This window comes from Aplysia californica, unplaced genomic scaffold (assembly GCF_000002075.1).
Source record: "Aplysia californica isolate F4 #8 unplaced genomic scaffold, AplCal3.0 scaffold00403, whole genome shotgun sequence".
Taxonomy (NCBI): domain Eukaryota; kingdom Metazoa; phylum Mollusca; class Gastropoda; order Aplysiida; family Aplysiidae; genus Aplysia; species Aplysia californica.
The window spans coordinates 214,458-242,092 of record NW_004797673.1 but is presented as its reverse complement, the minus strand read 5'-3'; the positions used below and the strand labels follow the sequence as shown (position 1 = coordinate 242,092).

At 39.8% G+C, this 27,635-nt stretch overlaps 1 protein-coding gene across 19 annotated transcripts in view; it reads right to left on the bottom strand.

Moving 5' to 3' along the window:
• Positions 1 to 83: 83 nt before the first annotated feature.
• The window catches only part of LOC101857043, a 28,522-nt gene continuing 970 nt past the window's right edge, over positions 84 to 27,635 (bottom strand). Inside the window, exons 1-10 of one of the 19 annotated variants that reach the window (XM_005104060.3) lie at positions 21,966 to 22,025; positions 20,737 to 21,174; positions 17,097 to 17,191; positions 14,006 to 15,719; positions 13,048 to 13,232; positions 7,608 to 7,665; positions 6,611 to 6,736; positions 3,934 to 4,056; positions 3,101 to 3,314; positions 84 to 179 (exon numbers count right to left, since the gene is read on the bottom strand). In XM_005104060.3, coding sequence (XP_005104117.1) covers positions 3,103 to 3,314; positions 3,934 to 4,056; positions 6,611 to 6,736; positions 7,608 to 7,665; positions 13,048 to 13,232; positions 14,006 to 15,545 — 2,244 coding nt within the window. In that variant the 5' untranslated portion in view covers positions 15,546 to 15,719; positions 17,097 to 17,191; positions 20,737 to 21,174; positions 21,966 to 22,025 and the 3' untranslated portion in view covers positions 84 to 179; positions 3,101 to 3,102. Of the gene's footprint in view, positions 180 to 241; positions 330 to 3,100; positions 3,315 to 3,933; positions 4,086 to 6,610; positions 6,737 to 7,607; positions 7,666 to 13,047; positions 13,233 to 14,005; positions 15,720 to 17,096; positions 17,192 to 17,769; positions 17,790 to 20,736; positions 21,252 to 21,854; positions 21,879 to 21,965; positions 22,051 to 26,641; positions 27,025 to 27,087; positions 27,178 to 27,635 lie in introns of those variants that run through there. The other 18 variants (XM_013085754.2, XM_035971245.1, XM_035971243.1 and 15 more) reach the window with 18 other exon arrangements.

The window sequence follows — 27,635 nt, the reverse complement described above, 5'->3', positions numbered from 1 at the left end:
AACCGCTACGGGACATGGAAAATTGTATAATTGCAGCTTAGTTCTACAGAGAAATACAGAAACAATAACAGCTGGAAAAATACCTTTACAACTTTCAACCAATGAAAGCTCGCACAATTCCTCGCACACTCTGTCGGCACACAGGACAACTTTCCAAGGCTGACGCACACTCAGAACAGCTGACCAAGTGACCACATGGAAGGAAAATGACAGAAACTTCCATGTCAATACAGATTTTGCAGACAGATCGCTTTGCCTGTCACAGGTCCAGTATGTTGCCCCTCTACAGCAGCTTGTATCTAGATCCCCACACCTATGGGGTAGACGCTCTGTTTCAAACAGACAGAGGCCTAATGAACCATTGGGAAAATCCTCCTTTTCGTCTAATCCCACGGGTCCTCAGCATCCCGGAGAGGTTTCAGGCAGAGGCAACTCTTATAGCCCCCATGTGGAGATCCAAATGCTACCTTGCAAAAATGATGAAAATGGCGGTCGCTCCCCCCATCAGGCTCCCTCCGGCATACCTTTTTTGCACGCCGCTGGGCAACCAGCTACCAGAACCAATGAAAAACCGCTCATGGAAAATCAATGCCTGGAGACTGCGTGGAGGAGGAAGCTGACCACCTTAGGCTGGTCAGAATGAGCCATGCGGTACTACTGTTCTTCCCTTGCACCATCTTCTTTAAAGGAGTACAACAAACACATTGCGGAAATTGACAAATTTTGTGTTTCACAAAACATTAGGGACATTGTAAGCAGCAGTGCTATATATATGCGCCATTCCTGACTTCTTCATCTTAGTTGCAAAATCGAAACGGTCTGAAAGACCAGAATCTTTGTTACGGAGCGTCGTCGTTGCGGCGGTTAAGTATTTTTACCGAGCAAGAATGCATTTAGATCCTACCACTGGGGATATTCAAAGGCTAATCAAAGGTTTAATCAAAAGCGAAACTGTCCGACCGAGACAGCGTACAAAGGCAAAGCCCATTGAACCATTTGTAAAACTATTTACAGAGTGGGGTGACAATGACACATTGAACCATTTGTAAAACTATTTACAGAGTGGGGTGACAATGACACATTGAACCATTTGTAAAACTACTTACAGAGTGGGGTGACAATGACACATTGAACCATTTGTAAAACTACTTACAGAGTGGGGTGACAATGACGCATTGTGTACCAAACAACTACTACGTCAAAAAGCTGTCACTCTTCTGTCCATCACTGCATTATGCAGACCAAGCGTATATATATGGCACCCCAAGTGATCTTAAAGAGAGGCCAAATCAGTTTCACAGAACAAGGCATGCGCATCACCTTCTTCGGTATAAAAAATGACTCTAAGCATCAGGGGTTTCATGTCGTCGCCTCGGAAAACCCCCTCATTGACCCAGTTAAGGCCAAGTCGTCATACTTACAACGGACGGCTCACCTCACCACTGACTCAGGATGACCCTGTGTTCATCGCACTAGCTTCCCCGTTTAATCAAATAAGTTCGTCCTCGGTGACTGGGATTCTAAATGAATCAACTGCCGAGGCGAGCCTCCCTCGCGAGTTCACTGCTCGATGTTTCAGAACCACAGGCGGTGCGCGAACTTGGTCGGTGGCAATCTGACACTGTAATGTGGAATCACTATTGTTCTTTAACCAAGCACAAAAATGTCACCGACTCTATTCTCCAATCTACGTCTAAGGCCTGAGAGCGATACTTCACATGTCTCATCAATTTGATCATTACACTTTTCCCGGTGCATTGTGTTCGTCTAATTTTTGTTTAAAGTTCACAGCTACTGATGACTATGAGTCAGTTTTATTTCTTCTTTCATACTCATTTAGGTATATTATTACATACGAGATAGCCATTGAAAATTTCTGTGTTTGATTTCATTTTTCACTTTTTTTTTCCACGGTTTCTGCGTGAACCTTCAATCTTCATCTCTCTACAAAGACAATAATTTGTTTCTTTATTAATAAAATATATGCATTAATAAAAACAAATGTCTCGGTGCTGCTGTTTCTAACTGATGTTTGTAAAGATCCTTTTATAACATTTCCATCAGAGGCAGCAAAATGAAAACTACCTTAGGGGTGACCTACTGGGCACACTTTGTTGTGGTCAAATAAAAACTAGTTGCTTCTCTCCCTGGAGAATGTTTTTTTAAGGAAATTAAAAAGTTTCTGTGGTGACAATAAGATTATGTCCCTTTTTTACCATTCTGTGATTGAAAGTGTGCTATTATTTTGTATTTGCTGCTGGGGTGGGAATTGTAAGGTGAAAGATAAAGAAAAATTTGACAGAACCATTAAAAAAGCCAGCAAGATCTCTGTATATGATTTTAATAGAATGGATGAAATGTATAACACCACAAGTATAAAAAAGATAAAAAGCATTATAAACGACCCATCACACCCCCTTTCCACGCAAATTGTCAGATCACGCAGCGGCAGATATGTACCTCCAAAAACAAAGAAAGAAAGATATAAAAAAAGTATTTTACCATTTAGCATAAGGCTTTTGTCAGAATGAGCATAGATGTGTGTTGCTCCTAGAGTATTTATCTATAACTTCAAAGGTCTAGTATTTAAATTCCTGCATGTGGTTGAAAGATGCATTTGATGTAAATACGTTTTGTCAGCTTTACTTCTCTTTTCATATTAAATTTTAATGACAATAATATATAATTTAAATTTGTTATGTATACCTGCATGTGTTTTTACGGTCCTGTACAGCCAAGGAAAATTTCCCTCTGGGATAATACAGCACTATCTTATCTTATCTTATCTTAAAAATGTGAGGCTGCGATACTTGAAATATTTTAAGACACGACAGACAGGAGCTGTTTGTGTGAAAAGAACTTTCAGACTTGACACACAGAAGATTAGATCTACACTTCCTATGTTGTCAGCCCCAACTATTTCGAAATCACAAGGAAGTCACTGCGATTAAGTGCGACGGGAAAAGTAGATCAATCATAAAATAGCTGAAACTCAGTGGGTGTCAGAAAAACACACCCGCTTTCGTACTTGAGAAATGAAAAACAAAAATGCAACCAACTTCTGCAAAGAAATAGACAAACAAAAAGCAGTGATACATACCGTCACAAGTTTTGAAGGAAGAAGAACGCTTGTTTGAATGCCCAAATATCTATGTGGCATACAGGACAAGTTGTCAAGGCCAGAGAACACTCAGAACAGCTGACCAAGTGACCACAGGGAAAGAAAACGACAGAAACTTCCATGTCCATACAGATTTTGCAGACAGTTTGCTGGCGAAGCTGGCTGTTTTGTTCTTTCAGGGAGCTAATCGTCTCTGGGGACACACAAGTACAAATCAACATTATGGCCCTCAAGGAACGCAACGCACTGCAGGACACAGATTATACAGCACAATATTTTTTACTGCACTCCCATCACTTTGCTATAAAGATTAAGAATGATTTATCTATGTGCAGCTAACAAATGTACAGCGACCAATCTGAAAAAAAATTAGCACCTTCCTTCCGTGCCATAGGACTTGGAAAACTAGCAAAACAAATAACATTCTACTCAAACAAATTTTATAAATCTGCTTTAACAAACTTGACAAGTCATGTTCAGTCCAGGGAGGATGTAATGTCCAATATTTCATGTTTCTCCTCGTGAAGAGACACAAGTCTTGATATATGTAGATTTAAATAACAAAAGTAACACAACAATTATAATTTGAATTGAAAAAATATACAAAATTTACATACAAGTGCAATCACGATACTTAAAATGTCAAGCTTGAAAATGAATATATAGGACTAAATACTAAATACACTCAAATACCTGAAAAGTCACTGTGACATTTCCTTCGCATATTTCTAACACAGGTACAACCCTGATTGAACTAGATTTGGATTAAGTGCACTGTTTAATTATAACACAGCAACTTTTCATAAACTCACCCCTAACTCTACTGTCGCTATGTTCACTGCTGACACTTTCGCAAGGATCCAACTCTGTTTGACTCCGTGGTTTCTTCGTCTCCACCAACCTTTTAAACAGTTTGTCCGCAGACATGGATTCACCTGAAATGAGTTGACAAGTCAGGAAATGCCTGTCAAGTCAGGAAATGCCAAATCTATTAACTTTCCTAGAAAATATCTGCCCATGAACTTCCAGGACACTGCAACAAATGTATCTGGGGAACACAAACATATCTTATACTAGACCAGGGCTGCCTTCCTCAAAGTTCCCACTTCAGGGAGATTCAGGGTCAGTTTCAGGAAGTTTGGCCCCAAATCAGGTAGTACAAAGGCAAAGAAGGAGAAGAAGATCGCTGCCTCATCGAACGCGCTTTCCGTGATATTGGGCAATTATATTTGGAAAACTTGTTTGTGCATGCACATGTGTGTATCTGTGAGTGCATGTGCGCATGCTCTCGTGTGTGTTTATATGTATATATATGTGGGGAGGAGGGGGGGGGGTTGGGTGTGCACAAGTTACGATGAACAGTGTGTATGTAATGAGGCAAATTGTTTTTTGGTTTGTTTTTTTCTAAGCATATGGACTATCGTTCAAGGCACCTATCATTCAATATTGAATCTAAATTGAGAGCAGGGTGACTGCCAAACTGACTTCAAAACCCCTAGCCCATACCAATAGAAACTATAGTAAAACATATTTCCCGACACTAGCATAGGACACTGATACGTCCTTTGCGACTTAGGTATGACAGACAATTCATTTTAACTAGTTTTTCTATAAAAATACAAAATGAATCCTGATCTGGGCCTGAGGAGAGGCAAGAAGAACATCAACTGCCAAAACCATGTTTGGTTTCAGCAGTCGCGGATTTTACAAAGCATGCAAGACAAAACGTATTTATAAAACCTTTATAGTTAGGCTCATGGCAGAGAAAAAAGTGAAAATAAAAGAGAGCGTGTACTGAAAGCCGGAGCTGGAAGGACTGTGAGAGCGTGGGATGTAGTGAGGCTGAAAACCTGGCAATCAGTGAATCACTGCATCGTGGACTAAGCATTGATTTTTGTCCAAATGCCAAATGTTAAATCGCAGTACCAGTTTTTTTTATCAGCAACAAACTCACGATGCATAGGGATCCAACATAGAATAGAGCTTTCCGAGGGTTGAAAATGGCATTTCCTCATTGCCACTATTCAATTTGTCAATACTGACAAATCCGACAAACCCGAGAACACCAGCCTGGAAGTTGAAGATACAATCATCAAGCCTGTGCTCTAATGTTGCCTTATTTACGCACTCGTATGTCGAATGTCAAAACCACTTTCACTTATCGTTTTTATTTTAGCATCAGTTTCTTGCACCGCGGCCTCATCCTGCTGCCGTAGACTTTATTGCGTCAAACACCCCCCCCCCCCCCCTCAAAGCCCTGCAGCAAGGCTCCTACTTTGAATGAACTTTGATTACCCCAGCAACCGTCGACCGGTCCCTTACTCATGCCGCACTCACAAGAGATGCGAACTAACTCGCACAGGTTCACTGACCGGTCACGATGACGGGCCTGACAATCTAGAAATCGGAGGCAGAGGACGTTTGTTGGGTTTTTTTCCTTGGGTTTTTTTTGCCATTTTAGTGACATCAGATTTAATTGGAAAGGCGACAGTGTGTTTTTTATGCACAAACTGCACGTTACAAATTTTTATTAACTGTAAATCTAACGTTAACAAACTATTATTGGACAATTCTGAGCGAAAGCGAAAGCAGATTTTGATGTTCCCGATGAAGTCTCTGTATTATACCTACACTTATGTCTGCCGCCTTAGCCGCTAATTCGCGTGAAACGTACGACGTACTCTCGGACTGGGGAAAGCCGAACGTAATACAGTAGTCTCCGTCTAAACGCACACTGCTCGGGAGGGCTCCTTAGCGTGTGTTTATAAGGAGCGTGCGTTTACAAGAACCTTAGCAAAGGGAGAAAGGGACGCAGTCTTGTCATTGCCTTAATATACTAGTTACCTCACTTTGGGGTGGGGGTCACTTTAGCCGATAACGTGACGACACGTGACTGTATTGTAAAAGATTCCCCGACTGCGGTTAAGACTGCAAAGACGTTGAATGGGTGTGTGTGTTCGTGTGTGTAAAGGGGAAAGGGCGCAGAAAGACAGACTTGATGTAATGAAAGAACCATAAAATGTCGGGAACCAATTGCCTGAAAAGAAATTGTTGGTGATAGTCATAGAGACGACGGCCCAGCCACGTGGCTTTCCAAGCGACCACCCCCGACCGCAAATTCATGAACGAGCATTCACGCGTGTTGCGCATCACAGGCTTAGGTCTAACTAAACATTAGCTAACAATCAGTCACTCAAACACCAGTCAGAAATCTTCTCTCAAAAGAGATGCATTTCCAGTGACCAATCAAATAACGTTTCAGTCCCCCAAACCCCCAACATTTCACCGACCAGTCCTAGACCTCTGTGTCAGTGGAAAGGTGGGGTCTACCCTTTTCTCCTCCTTTAGGGATTATTTCCTTCTAATCTTCAGCTCTGAAGAGAGAATCATAAGCTTTACTTTCAAAATAACTCACTCTGAGTCTAGATGGGTGTTAACCTCAGACATAAAGCAGGAAGAAAGAAGTGAAAAAAAGGAAAGCCGGCATACCTTCACTTTTGAGATCCTTTGCAGCCTTAATGGCATCACTTTTCTGGAAACCCATCTCAGTAACTGCCAGTACAGCAGCATCCCACTTCAAGGGGTCTCCTCTTGTCCCTGGAGTGTACAAGTAGCCTACAAAGTTGTTTTATCAAATGTGTGGCCTCAGGGTAAAATCAGGTGCTCGTCAAAATATAATGAAATGGGCAATTTTTATCGAAGGTTTGTTTTTTGGCTCAACGCCTTTTATGTCCACTTAAGAACATATTTCTGTGTGGATTTTACTGTTAAACGTTGATCAAAGGCACAACAAAAAATGTAAATTCCTACTTTCAAAGGAGGCTCGGAGAGAATGGCTGATTTTAAGAAAGTCAGTAGCAAATCATTTAATCACATCATGCTCTCTATCTCTAAGAGATAATAAAACATTCTAAAGCCTTGAGAAGCATTTAAAGTAATGAAACAATTATCTAATGCAACTCAACACTTATGTGCCTATGAAATAAAAATGTGAAAAAAGCTTTTCCGTAAATATTCAGCTTCTACAACTCATGGTTTCTCTAGCACTAGTACATTAGGGCAGACTCCTTGACATCTCGTACAAAGACCACGTTTCAAATGCCGAAGTACGAAAGAGAATCACCAACGCAGTGGGACAATATGAAGATCTACTGACCACAGTGAAGAGACGAAAACTAAAATGGTATGGGCATGTCACAAGATCCACAGGACTAGCCAAAACAATCCTGCAAGGAACCGTACAAGGAAAGAAAAAGAGAGGAAGGCAGAGAAGGAGATAGGAGGACAACATTACAGAGTGGACATGAAAGACGATGGGTGACAATCTGAGGAGAGCAGAGGAGAAAAATAGATGGCGAGAGCTGGTTTTCCAATGCAGTGGTGCCCCAACGGTTCCCCCAACCACGGGATAAAAGAGAGAAAAAGAAGAGAGTACATTAGGGAATATTGCACCATCACAAAGACTGAACACAGATACAAAATGTACCTAGAGTTTGACCAGTTGCTGTGCCATCCATCTCTCTCACCACATCGTCATAGGCAACCTGTGGCAAAAGAAAAAGACATATGGGTGAAGAATAACATCTGAAGATCAGTATTTGAAAGTCAGCAATAGTTTGGTAGAACCATGAAAATTCTTTTCAAAGCAAACAAACATATTCTTCATACATGTGTATTAATTACAAATCTTAATTTTTTTTTCATCTTCAAACGATTGAACGGTGGTTTTCCAAAACTCAGTGAGTCAATTTTGAGGATCACCTGATTTCACCATAATACCGTACACATGCATACAAATGTAGCCTACATAAATATATATATAATACGTGTCACAGTTCGGTTGAATCAGGTGCTCTTCAATTTTTTGGTTTGTGAAGTTATTGATATCATCTAAAAGCCTGTTTATTTGTCTAGCTTTGGATTTAAAAAATACTCATCTTGAATTGAAGTCAGGATATTCGCAATTAAAGGAGATAGAGTCGTCTGGTTTTAGAGGTAAAATAAGCGAGAAAGAGGCCGCCTAAGTTTGGTGACTTCTATAGCTTGAGACTCCTTGGATACTACAAATTTATATTGTTTGTGCCTTCAATGTTTATCAGTCAAATCCATACAGAAATGTGTTTTTAAATGGACAAAAAAGGAGTTGAGTCAAAACACAAAAATTCAATAAAATTTGCGAAACATGTCGAAAAAACACTGGTTTCTTTGATTTCATTATTTTGATGGGCCCCTGATTTCACCACGATGCCTCACACATACACACAAGTGCGTGTGTGCATGCGCGCATGTGTCACAACACGCTGGAATCAGGTGCTCTTCAATTTGAGAATGTACTGAATAATTGTTATAATCTTAAAGCCTGTTCTCTAGCCTTGCTTTTGATTTAAAAATACCCATCTATCTTGAATAGAAGTCGAGATATTTGCGATTGAAATTGAAGGAGATTGGGGTTGCCTGGTGTCAGAGGTAAAATTAGCGAGAAAATGGTCACTTCAGTTTGGTGACCTCCAAAGCTTGAGTGTCCTTGGAAAGCGGAAATTTACATTTCTTTGTGTCTTGATCAACATTTTTTACAGTAAAACCTACACCGAAATATGTTTTTAAATGGATATAAAAGGTGTTGAGCCAAAAAACAAAGTTTTATAAAAATTGACAAATGGATGGGAAGAATGCCGGTTTCTTTCGATTTCATTATATTTTGATGAGCGCTGTTTTGACCACAAAACCACTCATGTGATATGTTATATATATATATATATATATATATATATTATGTGTGTGTGTGTGTGTATAGGGAAGATAACTTGCAGTTTACATGCGATTTCGTATTCCCACCTCAAAGCCAAGGTAGGCCTATGTGATACAATGTGAGAGATCATAATATGATATCAAATTCACATGTGTGGAAAAACATTGTCATGAAATCAAATAATGTGGGTCAAGGTCAAGTCAGTCATATCAACGCTAGGTCTACGATAGGCCTAGATCTAGTGCATGAAATAACCCAATATAACCCAATGAGTGAACTGGCAGACCTATTTGATGTATATCTAACGACAAAACATAATAATATAAATCAATTTGAAAAAAAAAAAAGGAAGATTCAAAAGTAGCCTCGCCTTATCCGGAAGTTCACAATATTATCCATAGTGCTGTCAAAAATATCTGACGCAACTTATTGTCAAATATCTCCTCAACCATCGAACATAGGTTCTCCAATTTTTGCACAATGACTTGTATCAATTTGTCTTAACAGATCAACATTTTGTAAACACATAGCTGCTAGCTGTAAGCCTATTCTAGAAAATTCCTTAATAAATAGGCTACTGATAAAAAAATCCAATTAGTAGGTGGTTTCTACAGATTTTTAAATGCGTGTATTTACAGCTGGGGCAATATTGCTTTTAATAGCGAGTCCGTCATGTTTTTCTAATCATGACATTATGTTTATTCAACGCATGTTTTGAGAACCATTAGCTCAAAAAAAATTATAAAAAAATGAATTGGCGTTCATATGACCTTGCCTTATGCAGTTGCGAGCGCCGTAAAACCCTCTACTATAAAATTATTTTTTTAAAAAAATGAATTCACTATAAAATTAATTTCTTGTAACAAGTTGTGCCACTAAAAAGTGTCATTGGTGAGCTGTGACGTAGGCAATATGCGTAATAAAAATGTGTATGAGAAGCGGGAAGTGATGTGAATACAACGTAATTCAATTTTACGTGTGAAAGAGATTTCAAGTTTTTATATAAATTTAGGAAGAAAAGTTTTTTAAAATCTAGCCCCAGTTGTTCTTGAAAAAATATGATTTAGTTATAAATGGAAAATTGATACAAACTGTTGTGTAAAGTATCGATGACATCCATTCAAGAGATTTTATTTGAGGATAAGTTGCGCCACGAATTTTTGACTGCACTATTTTTTTGTGTGAGAGAATCTTTAGTAGGGTTTGGCTGAGACAATGGTTATAAATACATATATGCGTATTAGCGGTCTCAGAGCTAACCTGTTTGGGTAAACGGTGTAGCCTATTTTTATCTCTGACTGCGAACTGAAGTTACGGCTAATCCTGCACACCAAGATTGTGGACTCGAAACGAAAACCTTGATTTTTTTAGGGACCGATCGCTTGCGTGATCCTAATTTAAATCTCTTCTAGTACCGGTTTTGGTTGTCGTTGTTGTTGTTGTATTGTTGTTGTTGCTGTTTACCGGCACAAAGACCTGTATAGATCAATACAGGTCTAATAATTAATTTTAAACACGCCTTCAATTGCCAAGGCATATAAAATGAATGTTTGGTATTGGGCCTTAGAAAGTTACTGAGATAGCTTACTTAAGATTACCGTAATATTCCATCAGTGGCATTAACCACAAATCTCCTGTAGGCATAAAGAAAAGATTCCTTGACGATTTAGAGACATCACCTTACTTTGATATTTTCTTAGTTTCATCATACATATTCAAACTGTTGGGGTTTTTAAAAATATAGGCCATATATAAATATATATATATATATATATATATATATATATATAGGCTTTGTCCTCCAGCCTCACTCTCCGCCTTACTAATGACTGCTGGTATTTCTCGTTAAATTCAACCTTCGTTTTTGTTTTGTTGTTTAGCTGCTGTTGTTGTTTTGGTTTTCGCCGTCGTCTTCATATCATTTGTTGTTGTTGTTCTTGTTGTTGTTAAATTTAAAATGCCTGGATCGCTAACAACAAATTTAAAATGCTGTGTGGTGGTCTGGTTTGGAACAGTGGGTCTGGAGAGGAGGAGGAGGAGGAAGAGGAGGATGATGATGATGAGGAGGAGGCGGAGGAGGAATTAAGAAAGATATAATTCGCTTTCCGCTTAGTAAAAAGAAAAGGGAACTCATTACTCCCAAGTTAAAAACATTGCACTGGCTCCCTGTAGCCTATCCGCTAGAATATTGTATAAAATTACAATATTATGCCACAAATTAAGTGTGTCAATAAAAAAGGTACCTCATATCTTAGTGATCTCATCCAAGTCAATGTTCAATAGATCACTGAGTAAGATAATAGGTGACCAGGATCTTCTTTAAGAGTTCCCAAGAGAGGAGGTAAAAATTTAGCTGAAAGATCCTTTAGTTTTCAGGTAGTTTTAGAGATTCTTTGGCAAATTGGTCAATGGCTTCGTTGCCATCAGTGCCTACATGGCTTGGAAGCCAAGCTATTGTAATAGTTTTTCCAAACAGATGTAGAAAATGCAGTTTAATTATAAGTTTTAAAATTCTATTGTCGGAGGTGTCAGAGCGCTCTAAAGATTTCAGACAAGAGAGAGAGTCTGAAAGGATTAGGAAGGTAGACTTGGTTGATTGATCTATTATATTTAAGGCCATTTCAAGAGCTGTAGCCTCAGCAGTGTAGACTGAGGCTTCTGGGTGGAGTTTCCTTAAGTTTAAGCTGTGTGGCGATGCAAGGGCAGCAGCTCCTACCGAGGAGTCATTTTTGGATCCGTCTGTAAAGAGTTTCTCTGCTTCAGGGTATCTATTTATTAGCTGTTTGTATGAGTTTAAGTATGAAGTTTTGTCTGTAGACTTTTTGTTGTGTTTTTCAAGACTAGTATCTATGTTTGGTTTGGTTAAATGCCATGGAGGTATGCTGGACATGGCAAAGGGCTCGATTATGTCTTCAGAAAAATCAATGTCTTTGAGATCGTTCTGGATTCTTATTCCGAAAGGGCTTACTTTATTTTCTAAGGATAGAGTTTTTAGATCTTCGGGAAGGCCAAAGACACATTTGTGGGCTGGGTTTTGGGGTACTGAGCTAAGTTTCAAAGCATACTGCAAAGAGAGCTTTTTCCTTCTAAGTTCTAAAGATGGTTCATGAGCTTCTGCCTGTAAACTTTCTACAGGTGAAGTACGGAAAGCGCCTAGAGCAGCATTTAAATAACCGCAAAAATCAACAAGTCCATGAAAAAGGGCCTGCGTCCATCTTTCTGGAGATTGGCTGTTTTAACCCTAAACGTGCGTAATTCAAGAAAAAGTACAGGGTATTACATGTAAATTATGGAATTACACATAGGTATAATGGGCGTGTGTCAGTACATGTGTTCGGTTTTGGTGGAGACATGCTCTAACATAACACATTTATATATACACACATATATATATATATATATATATATATATATATATATATATATATATATATATATATATATATATATATATATATATATATATATATATATGCGGGCTCTCGTGGCCTAGAGGTTAAGGTGTTGGCCTCTCATTCAAAGGTCCCGGGTACGAATCCGGGTAGCGACCGAAAAATTTTCTTCTCTAAAATTGTCTCCTTTCACCTCCTTTCCAGCTCTCTAGCAATGTTCTGTTGTCTGCTTTCATTTCCACTTTCTGCCCCCACCCCCTCACCTCCTTTGCCTCCTCCTCTGGGCTCCTGACTCTTTCTGCAGCCTTTCTACTGATACTCCTTGGCTCCTCTTTACTGCTGTCTTTCTGCCACACCCCTGATCTTCTGGTAGGAAAGATCTACACCTAGCCTTCTCGGACAAGGGCGAAAAATCTCGAAGGGCTCGTGTGCAAGTTGCGCGCGTTAAAGATCCCTTGGTGGTCTAAAATCGAAGGGAGTAGGCTTCGGCCGCCATGCGGGCAAAATTCAAAATTTCCTACCAACTGAAAATATTAGGAGTGTCTCGCGCGCTCATATGACCTTATGCAGTTGCGAGCGCCGTAAATGTGTAAATGTATGTGTAAGGCATCAGGGTGAAATCAAGGGCTCATCAAAATATTTGAAAAACCACTCTTCAATTTCAAATCGAAACATTTTGCTTTTAGCTAGAAATCATTATCTTATTTATATCAAAGGCTATGATGGCTTACATGAAGTGATTTTCTCATTAATGACATAGAAAGTTATGAAAGTCATTATCTCACCTCATCCTGGCTGGTATTGTCATTACTCAGCCTTCTCACAACATTAATAAAAGCTTGACCTTTCATCTGTCGGAGAAAGTAGCAGTCTGGAAACCATCTCGCGTGTTCCACCCAGACGTCATTATTCACTTCCCAGTTTCGTAGACCCCCACCACAGTAATAACACCTTGCACAATCATCATAGCCTGAAAGTAGAAAAACAGAATTTATTATTACAACTGATATCATTTTTGCCTTTACCAAAATTAAAAAAGAAAACACTTTTAAAATGTACTTTACATAGATTTGCGCTCGTCTCCAAAGCGGAAAGTCCAAGTTCGAGCCTCGGTTCGGACACAGATTTTTTCCGCCCCCTCCTGCCCACCCAGCAGTAATGAGAACCTGACTTTTAGTTGGGAAGTAAAGGCAGCGTGGAAAGGAACTGGCCACCCTACCACAGTATGCCGAAGCCCAGGAAGTTGTCTCACTAACGAGGTAATCCCCAATGTCCGGATCGGATGCGGGAACAACTTTACTTTTTACTTTACATAGATTGCAGGGTTGTCAAAAAAGAAAAAATAGGATTTAAAAAAAATAGGAAACATCATATTATCGCTGTTACAAGAAATATGATTAAGTCTTATCTATTTTTTTACGGAGGGCAGGGGAAAGGGAGTTATTCTTTTTTTTTTTCCCAGCCAGCTCACAGAAGGAATGCAAGGCAAAATTAAATGACACTCAAGAAATTTCATGGCCATTTCAGTATCCTGGCACCATGTCTCCGAGGATTTTCACGAGATTATTGATGTTGAGCCAATATAGCGATCCCCCATAAATCAAGTCCTTTAACTCTAGTGTGTTGACTTTCTCAACTTTCTATTATCATCTGGCATGGCAACTGGTGAATCCCAAAATACGAAATAGGACCATCCAAACATGCACAGGGAAGACTTTTTTAAAGAATATTTAGTTTATTTACCTGCATAGTAAAATCCTGCATCGGCAAGCTCTTCTCTGGTCAGGTGATGTCCACTTGGCCAGGACTCAAAACTTTTCAAACGTGCTACTTTGAGGGCATACTCGTACCTCTTGGGTCTCTCTGTAATGATGCCTAACTGTTGGTAGGAAGGGCCTGCTCCCTGCTGCTGGGTAGTACTGCCAGTGGAGTCATTAGACTGCGGTGCTGATGGTCTAGTTTGCCCCTGCTGCTCAGTTGTAGTAGACTGTCCTTCTCCACCAGCAGTTGTATCAGAGGGTGTTGAGGACGGTTGACTGCTGGGTGTTCTGGAGTTTGATGTAGATGAACCAGAGCTGTCCTCCACCCAGGTCCCTCGAGAAGCTGATGATGTTGCTGTTGTCGCGGCAGTTGCTTGTGATGTGTTGCCACCTGCTGCTGCTGCTGCTGTTGTCTGAGGTGTCCCATTCGTCTCAGACCTGGAAGCTGCTTGGGCTCCAGACTCAGCATCAGCTGCAACAGAACTGACAGGTCCAGAGCTTGATACCACATTGCTGGAAGTAATCACATTGAAGCTGGCATTGGCATTGGAAACTTGATATGCAGTTACAGTGTTGGACTCTCTTCTATTCCCAGATGACTGAGCCGACATATTGCTCTTCGAATGACCTTGGTTCATCAAAGATCTGGTTGCTATTTGAGTAGCTTTAGGCACTGGAGCTGGAGCACGGGCCTCTGTATTCTGATACTGACTTACATGGCTATGGCTGCCACGCACATGGCGCCTCTCAGATTCCGGCTGATCTACTTCTAAGGAACTGTCAGTTCGTATTTCTTCTGTGTTCCCAGAACTTTTTGGTGGCTCACTGTAAACAGACTTTTCATCCTTGCTCTGCAACTGGTCAAACAGAGCATGTCCATTTTGAAGCACCGGCATAGGGACATTGTTGCAGTTTACATGAGAGATCATTGGGCAATCTGGAGACAACCTGGCATGGACATCATGGATCTTATCTGTGACGAGCCAGCCCTTGTGACTTGCAGAGCAGAAGTAACAAATCACAGAGTCATCTGATGTGGCGCCACTACCACAGTACGCAAAACCATCTTGAGCCAAGAGAATGGCTGATTGAGAAGCATTCAAAGGATATTTGCTAAAAGTGTAAAGCCTGCATTTTTCTTCCTTCAGAGACCCCCATGGTATGTCTCCAATGCTCCTTGGTACATCAACCCGCTGATGATAAACCACAGCGTGAGGCACTTTCACTTTGAAAAATTTCATATCAAACATTGTATCAATATCATGACATCTTTTGCTATCATTCTGGTCTTCTTTTGATTTCACAGATTTAGAGCTAGCTTCCAAAAGTTTTTCATAACTTTGCAAACAATTCTCATTCACTATGGACTCTAAAATGACAGCAAGCTTGGCCGCGTTGACTTTGTAAGGGGATGGTACTTGTTGGAGTTCACCCGAGTCATGCGCTCTAGCTGGCACATCTGGACTCTTCATCTGGAGCTCTGTATCTTGTAGCCTGGGCCTTGAGACTGTATTTGTTGTCATTTTCTCTGCTCCAAAACATTTTGACAGGACATCATAAACAAATTTTTACCATTATCTTGGCTCTTCAGATTTTCTTTTCCTTTCAGTTTTGTACGATTCAACAGTGGAAAAATGAATCTCCCAATCCAACACTTGTACTTTAAGCTGTCAGGATCCTTTGACTCGGATCATGTTCTGTGAGGAAAAAGTATGTATTTAAAAAGACTGAGTAATTTATAAGAGAGTAGAAAAAACAAGTGGAAAACAAAAGCATAAAAAGATGATTATTCACGTTTATGGTGGCTCTAAAAAACATGTAGTAAAAAATATTTCAGTACAACCTCCAATAACTATTATCAGCTTAAAGTCACAAACAGTCGAACTTGCCTAAAAGAAAATCTCTCTCTAAATTGAAACCTGCCATAACAGAATCTCCCCGCCCCCTCGTGATAAATTCCCCTATAATTACAGTCGAACCTGTGTAAGATGAACACCCATTGTGAAGGACAAAAGTGGCTGCATAAGACAGGTGGCTGTCTTAGGCAGGGCTGATCAAGATGAAGAAAACAAACCATTCCTTTCTGAGGTCTCAACCGAAGGTAGCTGCATCGTGGTTGTTGTTGTTGGTTTGGTTTTTTGTTTGCTTTTTTAAATTTTGTTGCTACTTCTGTGCAATGGTGGCATTAAAAAGAAATGTGTCAGATGAGTGAGACTGAGTGCCATGTTAAAACAAGCATATGGGTCGCCACCACTCGGAGAAAGAGCGACGCTTCAGTTGAAAGTTCATGTCGACGTCCATTGTTGCTTTGCTACAGACCGAGTAAACAGTGACCACTCATATCACTTACGATTTGTGTAAGTTCAGGGTTCACAGCGGGGCTTATGGGTTATGAGGGAACGCACGCTTACCTCACCAGCAGCTGAAAATTTGTTACCTGTTGGTCAACAGTGGGAGGGGCCAACGCAACAAGATCGTTTGGAGGGACTACCTAACAACAATGACAGGTGATTGGATAGTGAAGGCTCGCCCACAACACCAGGGGCAAATGTATTATAATTTAGGACAAAACGTAATGGAGTCACTAAGGTGGCCGTCTAAGACAGGAGTTATTGCTTAGTGTGATAGGGGTTGTGAGTTAAAATATGGTGGCCGCGACCGCGTTGGACTGGTGGCCGTTTTACACAGTGAAATTATATCGAAAAAATTCAAGGGGGGAAATGGAAAGCGACCGTTTGTACAGGCGGCCGTCTTACAGAGGTGGCCGTCAGGGCAGGTTCGACTGTATCTCTATAAAACAGAAACCAGCTCAACCTTGAAAAGGAAAGAGAAATGTTCTCCTCTTGAAGGGTTTTTGCCTGTCTAAGATGGACAATTTTTTGCCTGCTCAGCCCTGATTTGAAACAAAACTCTCAAGTTTGGTTTCACCGGCTTTAATTTTATCGCCACACCATCAAGCGAGGGGGGGGGTATGTGCGTCGTGGTGGTGAGGTTTGGGGGTAGATGGTACCCTATCCCTGTGATCCCTGACCAGTGCAGATGGTTAGGGTGGTGGGGTGAGTGTGAGATCTTACCATTGCCTGTGAAAGTACTCGAGTGTATAAAATGTGAAGTTTACCGGCTTCTCTTTCAGCCCTCCCTTTGAGATATGCAACCATTGTTTTGCTTCCTGCAAATATAGGACATTTCCGCAGTCAGTATGGTGAACAAATCCCCCCCCCCCCAATCCCCCTGAAAAAAACCCCTTGTACTCTTCTCCTGGCCCTAAAAACACCTTATTTCTCTATTTTGCATGTGTATAAAAAGGTGCACAGTATAGTAGTCCAAAGCAAAATAATAGAAATAATTTGGAACACAGAAACTCTCACCAAGGAGACCAAAAATGAATGCTGAGAGAGCAAGAATAAATCATAGGTACATTACGCACTTAACCCTATCCGTACGCCCTGGGGTCATTTTATACTCAAGTATACTCCCGGAGTTGCATTCTTCACATTTTAGAATACTTCTAGAACGAAGATCTGTTTGAAACTTTCAGTATTTCTCAAGAAATCATTTTGACAGACTGCTATTTAAAGCGTAGGGATCGGATTAATGAGAAACTTTCCTCTTTGGAAAGTGGTGGCACAGAGTCCCTCACGTCATATGGATACGATAGCAAAACACGACATACGGATAGGGTTAAGACTTAAATTTTACAAAAGTAGGCTTTTTGCACCAATCAAGAAATGGACACCATTGCATTACCATCGGGACCGTTCACAAATGACATCAACTCAGCCAGGAGGGGGGATCAGAAAGGTTGACATAAGTTGACGGAGGTGGGGAGGGGGGGGGGGGGGCAAAGTTGATGTCAACCATGAAGCTCTTAAAGGTTGGGGAAAAGAAGAAAAGAAAGTTTAAAAAAAATTTATAGACCACATTTTTTGGGCCTAAAATTAACACAATTAAATTAGACCACATTATTTTTTTGGCCTAAAAACTAACTAGTAAAATGAACAGTTATCTCCCGATAGCACAGACTGCTAGAAGCTAGATTAGACCAGGTTCTACATAAATGTAAATTTACATTTTGGTTGACGTCAACTAAGGGGGGGGGGGGTTCCTTGGAAAGATGACAGAAGAAGATAAGAAGATGACAAGGGGGGTGGGAGGTGTCATTTTTTGGGCCAAATTTTAGCAGACATCATTTGCCAATGGTTTCGTATATATATATATATATATATATATATATATATGTGCATGTGTGTGACCTCGTCGTGACACCAAGCCCTCATCAAAATAATTAAATCGAAGAAACCAACATTTTTCCACCTGCTAGGTAATTTTCAATCTTTTTTGGGTTTTTTTTTAGGGCATAGAACATGTTATGTCCATTTAAAACACATTTCTGTTTGGATTTTACGGAAAAACCTTGACCAAAGGCACAAATAGCGGACATTTGCAGCTTCTAAGTACACTACAGCTTGCATTTTGTGGCCAAAAATTCGAGGCACAACTTATCCTCAAACATTTCTTAAACAGATGAATCAATGTTACCCATACTTTGCACAACAGTTTGTACAAATTTGTCTTAACTTAATTATGTTTTTCGACAACATTTGAGGCTTGATTAAAAAAACTTTTCTTCATAAATTTATATAAAATACTAAAAATCTCCGTCACGCAGAAAATGGAATTGTTCACAGCACTTCCCGCTTCTCATGCACATTTTGCATATGCATCCTAAGCCATTGCTAAATAATGACAATTTTTAGTTTTAGTAGAAAAACTTGTTACAAAAAATTAATCTTACAGTGAACACATTTTTTTCACTAAAGATTCTCAAAACATGCGTTCAATAGGCATAATGTTGCGATCAGAAAACAATTGACAGATTTGCTTTTAAAAGTAATAAGGGGCTCTCGTGGCCTAGAGGTTAAGGTGTTGGCTTCTCATTCAAAGGTCCCGGGTTCGAATCCGGGTAGCGACCGAAAAATTTTCTTCTCTAAAATTGTCTCCTTTCACCTCCTTTCCTGCTCTCTAGCAATGTTCTGTTGTCTGCTTTCATTTCCACTTTCTGCCCCCACCCCCTCACCTCCTTTGCCCCCTCCTCTGGGCTCCTGACTCTTTCTGCAGCCTTTCTACTGCTACTCCTTGGCTCCTCCTAACTGCTGTCTTTCTGCCACACCCCTGATCTTCTGGTAGGAAAGATCTACACCTAGCCTTCTCGGACAAAGGCGAAAAATCTTGGAGGGCCCGTGTGCAAGTTGCGCACGTTAAAGATCCCTTGGTGGTCTAAAATCGATAAGAGTAGGCTTCGGCCGCCACCCGGGCAAAATTCAAAATTTCCTACCAACGAAAAAGTATTAGGTGTGTCCCGCGCGCTCATATGACCTTATGCAGTTGCAAGCGCCGTAAAACCCTATACTAAACAAACAAACAACAAACAACAAAAGTGATATCACCACAAGTGTAAACCTTTTAAAATCTGTAGAAACCATCCACTTGGATTTTTAATTAGTATTTGTCACGGAAATTTCCAGAATACAGCCGATAAGTGTTTATAAAAATATTGCTCGGTTGAGGAAAATTGATACAAGTCATTGTGCAAAAAAGCTGGAGAGTCTATGTTCGATAGTTCAGGAAATATTTGACAATAAGTTGCGCCATTAATTTTTGACAACATTATTGTCCCCAAACTTTGATGACCATTTCCTCACTAATTTTACATCTGTCACCAGGTGAACCCCATCTCCTTCCATTGCAAAAGTTTTGACTTCTCTTCAAGATAGATGAGCATCTTTTTTTCCTTAAAAGCAAGGCAAATGAACATGTTAAGATTATACTAAACTAATAACCCCATAACTATACCCCAAAATTGACAAACACCAGATTCCACCGCGTTATGACAAACTTTTGACCAGTTTACTTGTACCTATCCCTTCCAACATTTACCAATCACTAAATAAGTTTAGATAGAAGCAAGGAAGGTAAATTTTTACTTTCTGACCCGCGCGTAGATGCACTAATGCAGGGATAAACTGCTGTATATTTTGCAGCAGAACATACATGTGGCCACTAAAATCTTCCCATAAAATTGTTCTCAAGAAAATATCAAACCTTGTTGCAAACCATCAAATTATGGTGACATATGATACACGGAGGCATGCCCCCCCCCCCCCCCACCTAAAAACCACCCAGATCTTTTTTAGGTCAAGGGGCATACCCCCCTGACGCCCCCCCCCTTCCGTATAGTTAAAAACAAGTGAAATAATCCAACACAATTGAGGTTAATAATGCAATTAGTTCATAGAAAAACATCCATAAATTTCATAAACTAATAATTAGCGGTGGAGATAAGCCAAAATTCATGTAAAGAAGATAAAATTGAACAAGAAAAGGGTTCTAGATTTTATTCTGCGTATGAGATTAAAACAATACCACAAGACAACTTGTTTAAGTCTAGAGTTCGAGTTCATTCAGTATAGAGGAAGTCGAGTGTTTTTCTTCTCATTCTTAGCCTTAAGAATATACTGTGTATACTTTAGTCTATTGGACTACAGGCTTTGCTATACACTATATTATCGCCGCCTATTCAATAAAAAAATAAATAATACGATTTTGTATTTTATTATTCCACAATTATTAATCAAGGGTACTATTATGCGACAAGTAATATGATAAACAGAATAGAGCACATAAAAAATGCCGATTGTACGACAAAAATCTTACCTAGACTTCCAAAAACTGAATTATAATTAACATTAGGATGTCAGTCTTTTATCCAGCTTTACATTAAGAGACGTCATTGACACTATATGCCAAAAAAAGATACTGGAAACGAGAATGAGACCAATTGTAGGGACTCAACTCAGTGAAGCCCTATTTGGCTTCAGAAAAGGCAGGGACTGTACTGATGCTATTTTTGTATTGAGACAGTTGAGTGAGACTGCCATTGCACATGACAAAGACCTCGACACCATCTTTGTGGACCAGGAATAGGCGTTCCACCGGTAAATAGACGTCAACTTTGGGAAGTCTTAGAGGAATATGGTGTAACAGGACAATTGCTGGAGAACATCATGGTGCCGTAAGATCAACAGAAGGACTATCGGACGGGTTCCCCATCAGGTCTGGGGTAAGGCAAGGGTGTGTTCTTTCTGCACCTCTCTTCATCATTTACATGGGGATAAGATCACGAAAGCAACAAATGACAAAATCACTGAACTGAACGAGCTTCTATTTGCTGATGACCAGAGTATACTAAATACAGATGAAGAGGAATGACAAAAACACACAACAAAACTAAATGAAGAATGTAAACACTTAAACATGAAAATCTCCATTTCAAAAATAGAAGTTATAAAGGTCAGCAGAAACACAGGTAAACTCAACATCCTTGTTGACGGAACCTAACTCCAAAAAGTGCAGGGATTTAAATATTTGAGAAGCATCTTCACCCAAGATGGACGTATGGACAAAGAAATAGAAACAAGAACTATGAAGGCAAATGTAGTGACCTACCAGCTAGCACCCCTGCTCAGTCACAAGAACATCCCAACCGAAGTGAAATCTCAGCTTATCAATAGCATCTTCATACCAACCTTAACATACCAGTGCCAAACATGGTCTCTAAACAAGGCACAAGAAATAAAAATCAAAGCATGCGAAATGAAGTGTCTCAGCAAAACCATCAATGTCACCAGAAGAGACTGCATAAGGAACGAGACCATACGCCTACAAACCGGAATACCATCAGTAAAATTTCATTCAGCGCCAAAGAGTCAAATTGTTCAGACATCTAACTTCTAACCAGAATGCCCCAGAAACAACTAGCGGCTAGAGCTTACCACACCCGTGAATCTGACTTCAAATCAAGAGGAAGACCAAGAAAGACCTGGCTGGATGGGGTTTAAATGATCCTGGAACAACATAACATATCTATCACAGACACTACACACCTAGCACAGGACCAAAACCTGCACTTTCCACCGACAGCGTGAGAATACCAGAGGAAAGAAAAAGAAAAAAGTCAAGTATTGACACTATAAATATCGTTGGGTTTCTCCCATTATCGGAAAGTTCCATTTGTTGATAGGATCTTTAGTTTTAAATAGTAGTACGGGATTTCCCAATTTTTGCACTGCAGGCGTACAACACTTCAAGTAGGTAGCACAAAGAAAAAATGCGAATTGTTAGAAAGTGGATTTTCTTATTGGATCAGAAAGAGCTGTAGAAACCATGAAATTCATCGTTTAAATCATTAAAATCGGATCATACATAAAAAAGTTACCCAGGTTCAAATTCATTAAAAACGTAGAGAATTTCACGCAGCATACAAAACGAGCAAAAAGCAGGACTTTGAACACAATCACGTAACAACAATACACATACTGAATTCTTATGTTTTCTTGAAGTTAAGGACAATATTGAGGCATACAAAGACTAAAGAAATCCTCAGGCTTATAATTCCGATTCTGTAAACCCTTGTATGAAAATGGCTGTTCAGTGAACAATATTTGCTTGCTACATCAAAGTAGACCAATTTCAAAGGCCCGTTGTTTGTAAAGTTATTATCCTGTGAAGTCAAAACTTCGTGATGTTGTTGATAACAATGCAGGGTACAAGCTTAATTTTTCTTAGCGAGCAAATGACAAAAAACCTTTGAAGTATGCCATCGTGAAAATGACCGAACGACTCATTTCGCGGGCTGGCAAAAAGAACATGGAAAAAGACAGCTTTGTGAAAACTTTCCTCAAATAATATTATTGAATTTCAATTACAGAAATCAGACTGACATTTCCTATTTTTGTGTAATTTAGCATGCTGAAAGCAAAAATGCTGTGAGATTTAACATACAAATACTTTTAAACTTTAAAAAGAGAAAAGGTATAATGTTGCTCACTATACACTTCCACAGGTTATCTTGATTTTAAAAAGTAGACTAAATACTAAATGTGACATTATTGAAGAATAATCATGAAATCAGAAATGGGTATTTGTTTAGTGTAAAAATATACTATGTTTCAAAGAACAGCGCAAGAAACACTTTTATTTGGTTGTTTACTAGATCACCCGACTAGGCAGACATAACGTTGGCCAGCTTGTGCGCAGAAAAAAGGAAAAAACAGGAGGGGAGGAGGTGCTTCAAAACGGAATGCTTCCGTCAACCAGGAAAAAACAGACTTCTGTACACCAATGTGTAAAAGAAAAGATTAGCCTTTGAGTTGAGTCGTGCGACAATTGTTTTCTTTTTTTTTTATTGCAATTTCTAGTGATTCCATTTTTTACTTTGTATTTCTTACAGCTTTTTTTTGTCGCTTGATCATTTCACCTGTGATTTAAATAAAGAGGGTGAACTCCCTTCTTTATTGGTAACAAAATTCGGTCATTTCCGAGTCTCCTGGTCGACAGGTTTCATTTGAATAACCCTACCCTCTGAAAATCTTCCTGACCAAACGTGCCGAGCGTCCACACGTGGACCCTGTTGTCCTTTTCCCACAGGATTGTTAATTTTAACTGCACTCAGTGTAATAAAAGAATAACATATTTTGAAAAAGAAAAGAACACTGAATATGAAGATATAAATTTCCTTTTGAGTGTCAACACTATTCAGGAGAGAAGTGGCCTACAATTGACACACAATCTACGCTTCACTTCGCTCAAACGCACTTTTCCAATGCGCAAACTCACACTGTTGGCCTAGCTACTTAAAGTCTCAAGGGCTCAAGACGGGCCTTCAGATCAGACTTGGGTCAGCATGTCAAAAGTCACGGCCTAGATTTATAGATAATTCCCTTCCAAATATTTTGTGGGCCAAAGTAGAAGAAAAAAAGGTGAAATTGGTTGAAATACCTAAGCTCTCAAATATATGAGAATAAAACTGACACAAGAGCATGTTATACTGTCACTCAATATAAAATTTAATGAAGATTTTTCTTCTTCTTTGCGCTCACCCTGCTGGATCTCAAGGAGTCGACTGCTGGTTTTTCAACCTGCAGCGAAACACATTTTTACATTATATTGACCATTCTTCCTGTACTTCTTTTAATCTTGGGGCCCCTTGAAGGTACTCTATATATATATACAGTAGTGTCCATCTAAGATCCCGTTGCTCGAGAGCAAGGAAAATGCGGGATCTTATGCGAACAGGATCTTAGCCGACGCACCAACGGAACAATCTACGGTGACCCATCTTAAGGCCTATCACCGGTTAAATGGTCTCCCTTCACCCTAAAACGAATTGGGTAGGTTTATGACAGATGCCGAGCAAAGAATGGTCAACCTTGATGACCAATCACAGTGGCGTAAGGTACGCCATTTTCACTTTAAAATCATCCTATCGTGAGTCTCAAGATCTACATTTATCCAGTTGCCCCTCCCCTTTACCTGTCCAAAATTTTATAACTTTCCATCTCGGACCGAGTTCCACCACCTTTGTCATTATGAACTATTCTGTTGTGACCACATCAATTAAAATTCAATCTGTCTCGCAAATTCAGGAGTAGAGACAACTGCTGACTGCTATGGCAAGGAAGAGTTCACAGTTGGATGTGATCCCACCGGGAGTGAATTTAAATAGGCCTTACCCACCCAACGAGTGAAGTAAGTTTAGGTGGAAAGCTCAGGTACGTGCGAGTGCGATGTTTAGGGAAAACAAATGTGTCACTCAGTTCACAACTCGGTGTGATCTCGTCTGGGGCAAACATTGTACCGTTTCACTGAGTTTTACAACGTTTTTATAAATGTGATCACATTCATGAGAATGGCTGATCTTTGACGTGATGGACTGTCCAATGATCTCAAATTTTCCCTCTTAGTTGATCGACTGTGCATAACCGGGTTTTTGTTCTGACAGGATCTTAGCTGAATGAACAGAATGTAGACCTTCAGAGTGAATCAGAGCAAGATCTTAGGGGTGACTTATTTTTGTATAGTAAAAATTATGTTTTCTAAAAAAAACAGCGGGTTCTTGGGCAACCGGGATCACCAGTGTGATCTTAGACTGATACTACTGTATATATATGTTCTTATAAAAAGACTACAGCGTTTTCATTTTCAGTAGACATTTTTTATTTTGTCCAGGCGCGGTGTCCGAAGCATACTCTTATAATCAATTTTACAACCATCAGGGATCTTTAACGTGAGCAACTTGAACAGGGACCTCTGAGAGTTTTAGTGCTTATCCGAGAAGGTTAGATGATACATCTTACACACCCTAAAACATGATATGAAGGGGTGAGGCTGAAAGACCAGGAGAAGAGTGGAAAGAGTCAAGAGTAAAGGGGAGAAGAGCCCAGCGGAGGCCGAGGGGGGAGAGGGGGAAAATGGCAATGAAAGCAGGTGACACAACATGACGAGAGAACCGGAAAGGAGAAAAGACAAAATTTTAGTGAAGAAAATTTTTCATGTCCAACCCGAAACCTGTTGATTGAATGAGAGACGAACACCAAACCTTGAGACCATGAGAGCCCCGTTTTTCATAAAATAAAATCTTAGATCTAGTAGAATTACTTCCAGCTGAGCCATTATAACTAATCATTCTAATTTTGGTATTCTTTTACTTTCCCTCCAGTCTCACACTTAACAACCAGTTGTCTATTTTCTCTTATATATTGCTGCGCTGAACACGAACGTCAACTTCATTTCCGTCGCAAATTAATAGTTTTTGAAATATTTTATGTTTTTTCAATGAGCTATATCACACTAAAAGCCTAATCCTGAAAAAAAAAAATACCTGTGGGGTTGCAAGGGGGCATGCTCCAAGCTGTTTTAATCCATAATTTGATATTTTGCAGTTAGGTTAAAAATTTTCTGGAAAATAATTGGTTTGCGACAGTTTTGGTGGCTTTACACGTGTGATCTGCAGCCAACAATACTGCAGTCTGATCCCCGAAGCAGTGCACCTGTGTACAGGAGTGAAAATAAAAATGTACCCTAATTTTCAAGACGCACAGTTCAAGGCATTCTCCATTTGACCCCAAGAGTACTAGATATCGATACTGACTTAGCCTAAATATTCGGTATCGCTGTTTTATCCAAAAGTGAGCGAGAGATGCGCTGCTATTTCTCGGTACAAAATGAGTAGCAATATTTCACTAGTTTTTAACAAGGGGTGTTTCCTTGCTCCCCTGACCTAATAAAAATATGGGGGGGGGTTCAGGGGGGCATGCCCCGAGAATTTAACCACAACTTGATGTTCTGCAGTCACATTGTAGGTTTGATATCTCTCGCTCGCCACGCATCAAACATCATATCGGCACACAAGTTGAAAAGTAATTGGGGAGAAGTTCCGCAGAGGGTTGGCACTTACCGTGACAAGGTCTACAGAGCAAACTATACACAAGAGTTAGGGTTAGGATTAGGGTTGTTAGGGTTAGGATTATAAATAGCTAGGGTTAGGGTTGTTAGGGTAGATCTATACCCCGCTCAAACTATTATCCCCTCTTTTTGACTTTGTCGTGTGTTGTTAGTCCGCCGCCCTCTGCGAAACTCCTTCGTCTTCCAGTAATCGTTTAGGCCTCTAGAACGAGAAGTAATCGACCGTGGAGCCAAACATGCAACACCCCATGAGTTAGATCTATCGTTGGGGCCAAAACTGGATTATCCCAGACAGTTTTGTTTTTAAGCAACTCACCACGGGTTGACCGTATGGCTGAGGACCGAGGAAAACGATTTTTTGAGAGCTGCAGGCCCTGCATAGTGCAGCATAGCATGAGGCATGATGGATATTTGGTCTGTTCCCCCTGGTGGCACTTATAATATTACTTATAATTTTATTCTTGATTACTAGATCTAGATCTAGATTTTTTATACGAATCATAACATTCTTTTGAGAACCAATTCAGGATCTCAGATTGAGCCATCATTCGCTTGAAATGCATTGAAAATGTTCCGTTTTTTTTTAGTAAAGCTCGTTGTCACCGACGCCTGACTAAAGATCTTGCACTTGTTTACTGAATCTCTGAAATCAGGTGGACTACCGTACCCTAGTCGGCCACAGTAAAAAATGTAAGGTAGTAACTTTTTTACGCTAAAGAATAGAAGAAGCCTAGTATAATGAATTTTACAGTTTTTACTTACTTTGGGTAGATCTAGATAGAAACGAGACCTATCACCCCGTCTGGAGAATAATGATAAACAGATGAAAGTACACACCAATAAAAATTATATCCCTAAAACTTAACTTGCTGTGTCACAAATATCACATTTAAGTTTAATACGGGGTACCCAAACGGCTGGGATCGGCCGATCGGGCTGATCGGGAGGACGACCTTTGTTTGACGCGACATCCATGACATTGAGACTTTAAATACTTTTGGGTTTCTCCCGTTTTCGGAAAGTGCAGTAGGCCTAGGCTAGATTTACGATTTACGAATTACCAAGGGTTGAGTTTTTAATAGCATCTGAAGTGTGGTTTGTGGATTCCCGCTACTGTCCCGTGAACAGCAAACAAAACAACATGCTCAACCTTTCTTAATTAACATTAACTTTGTCCTTGTTTTTTCTGTTTATTTGTTTGTTGGGTGTTGGGTTGTTTTGGGTGGATGTTTTTAGGAAGGGGGGTGCTTTTTAACTAGATGTAAATATTTATTTTAATTAATAAAATAATTGGATAGATCTACAGTCTA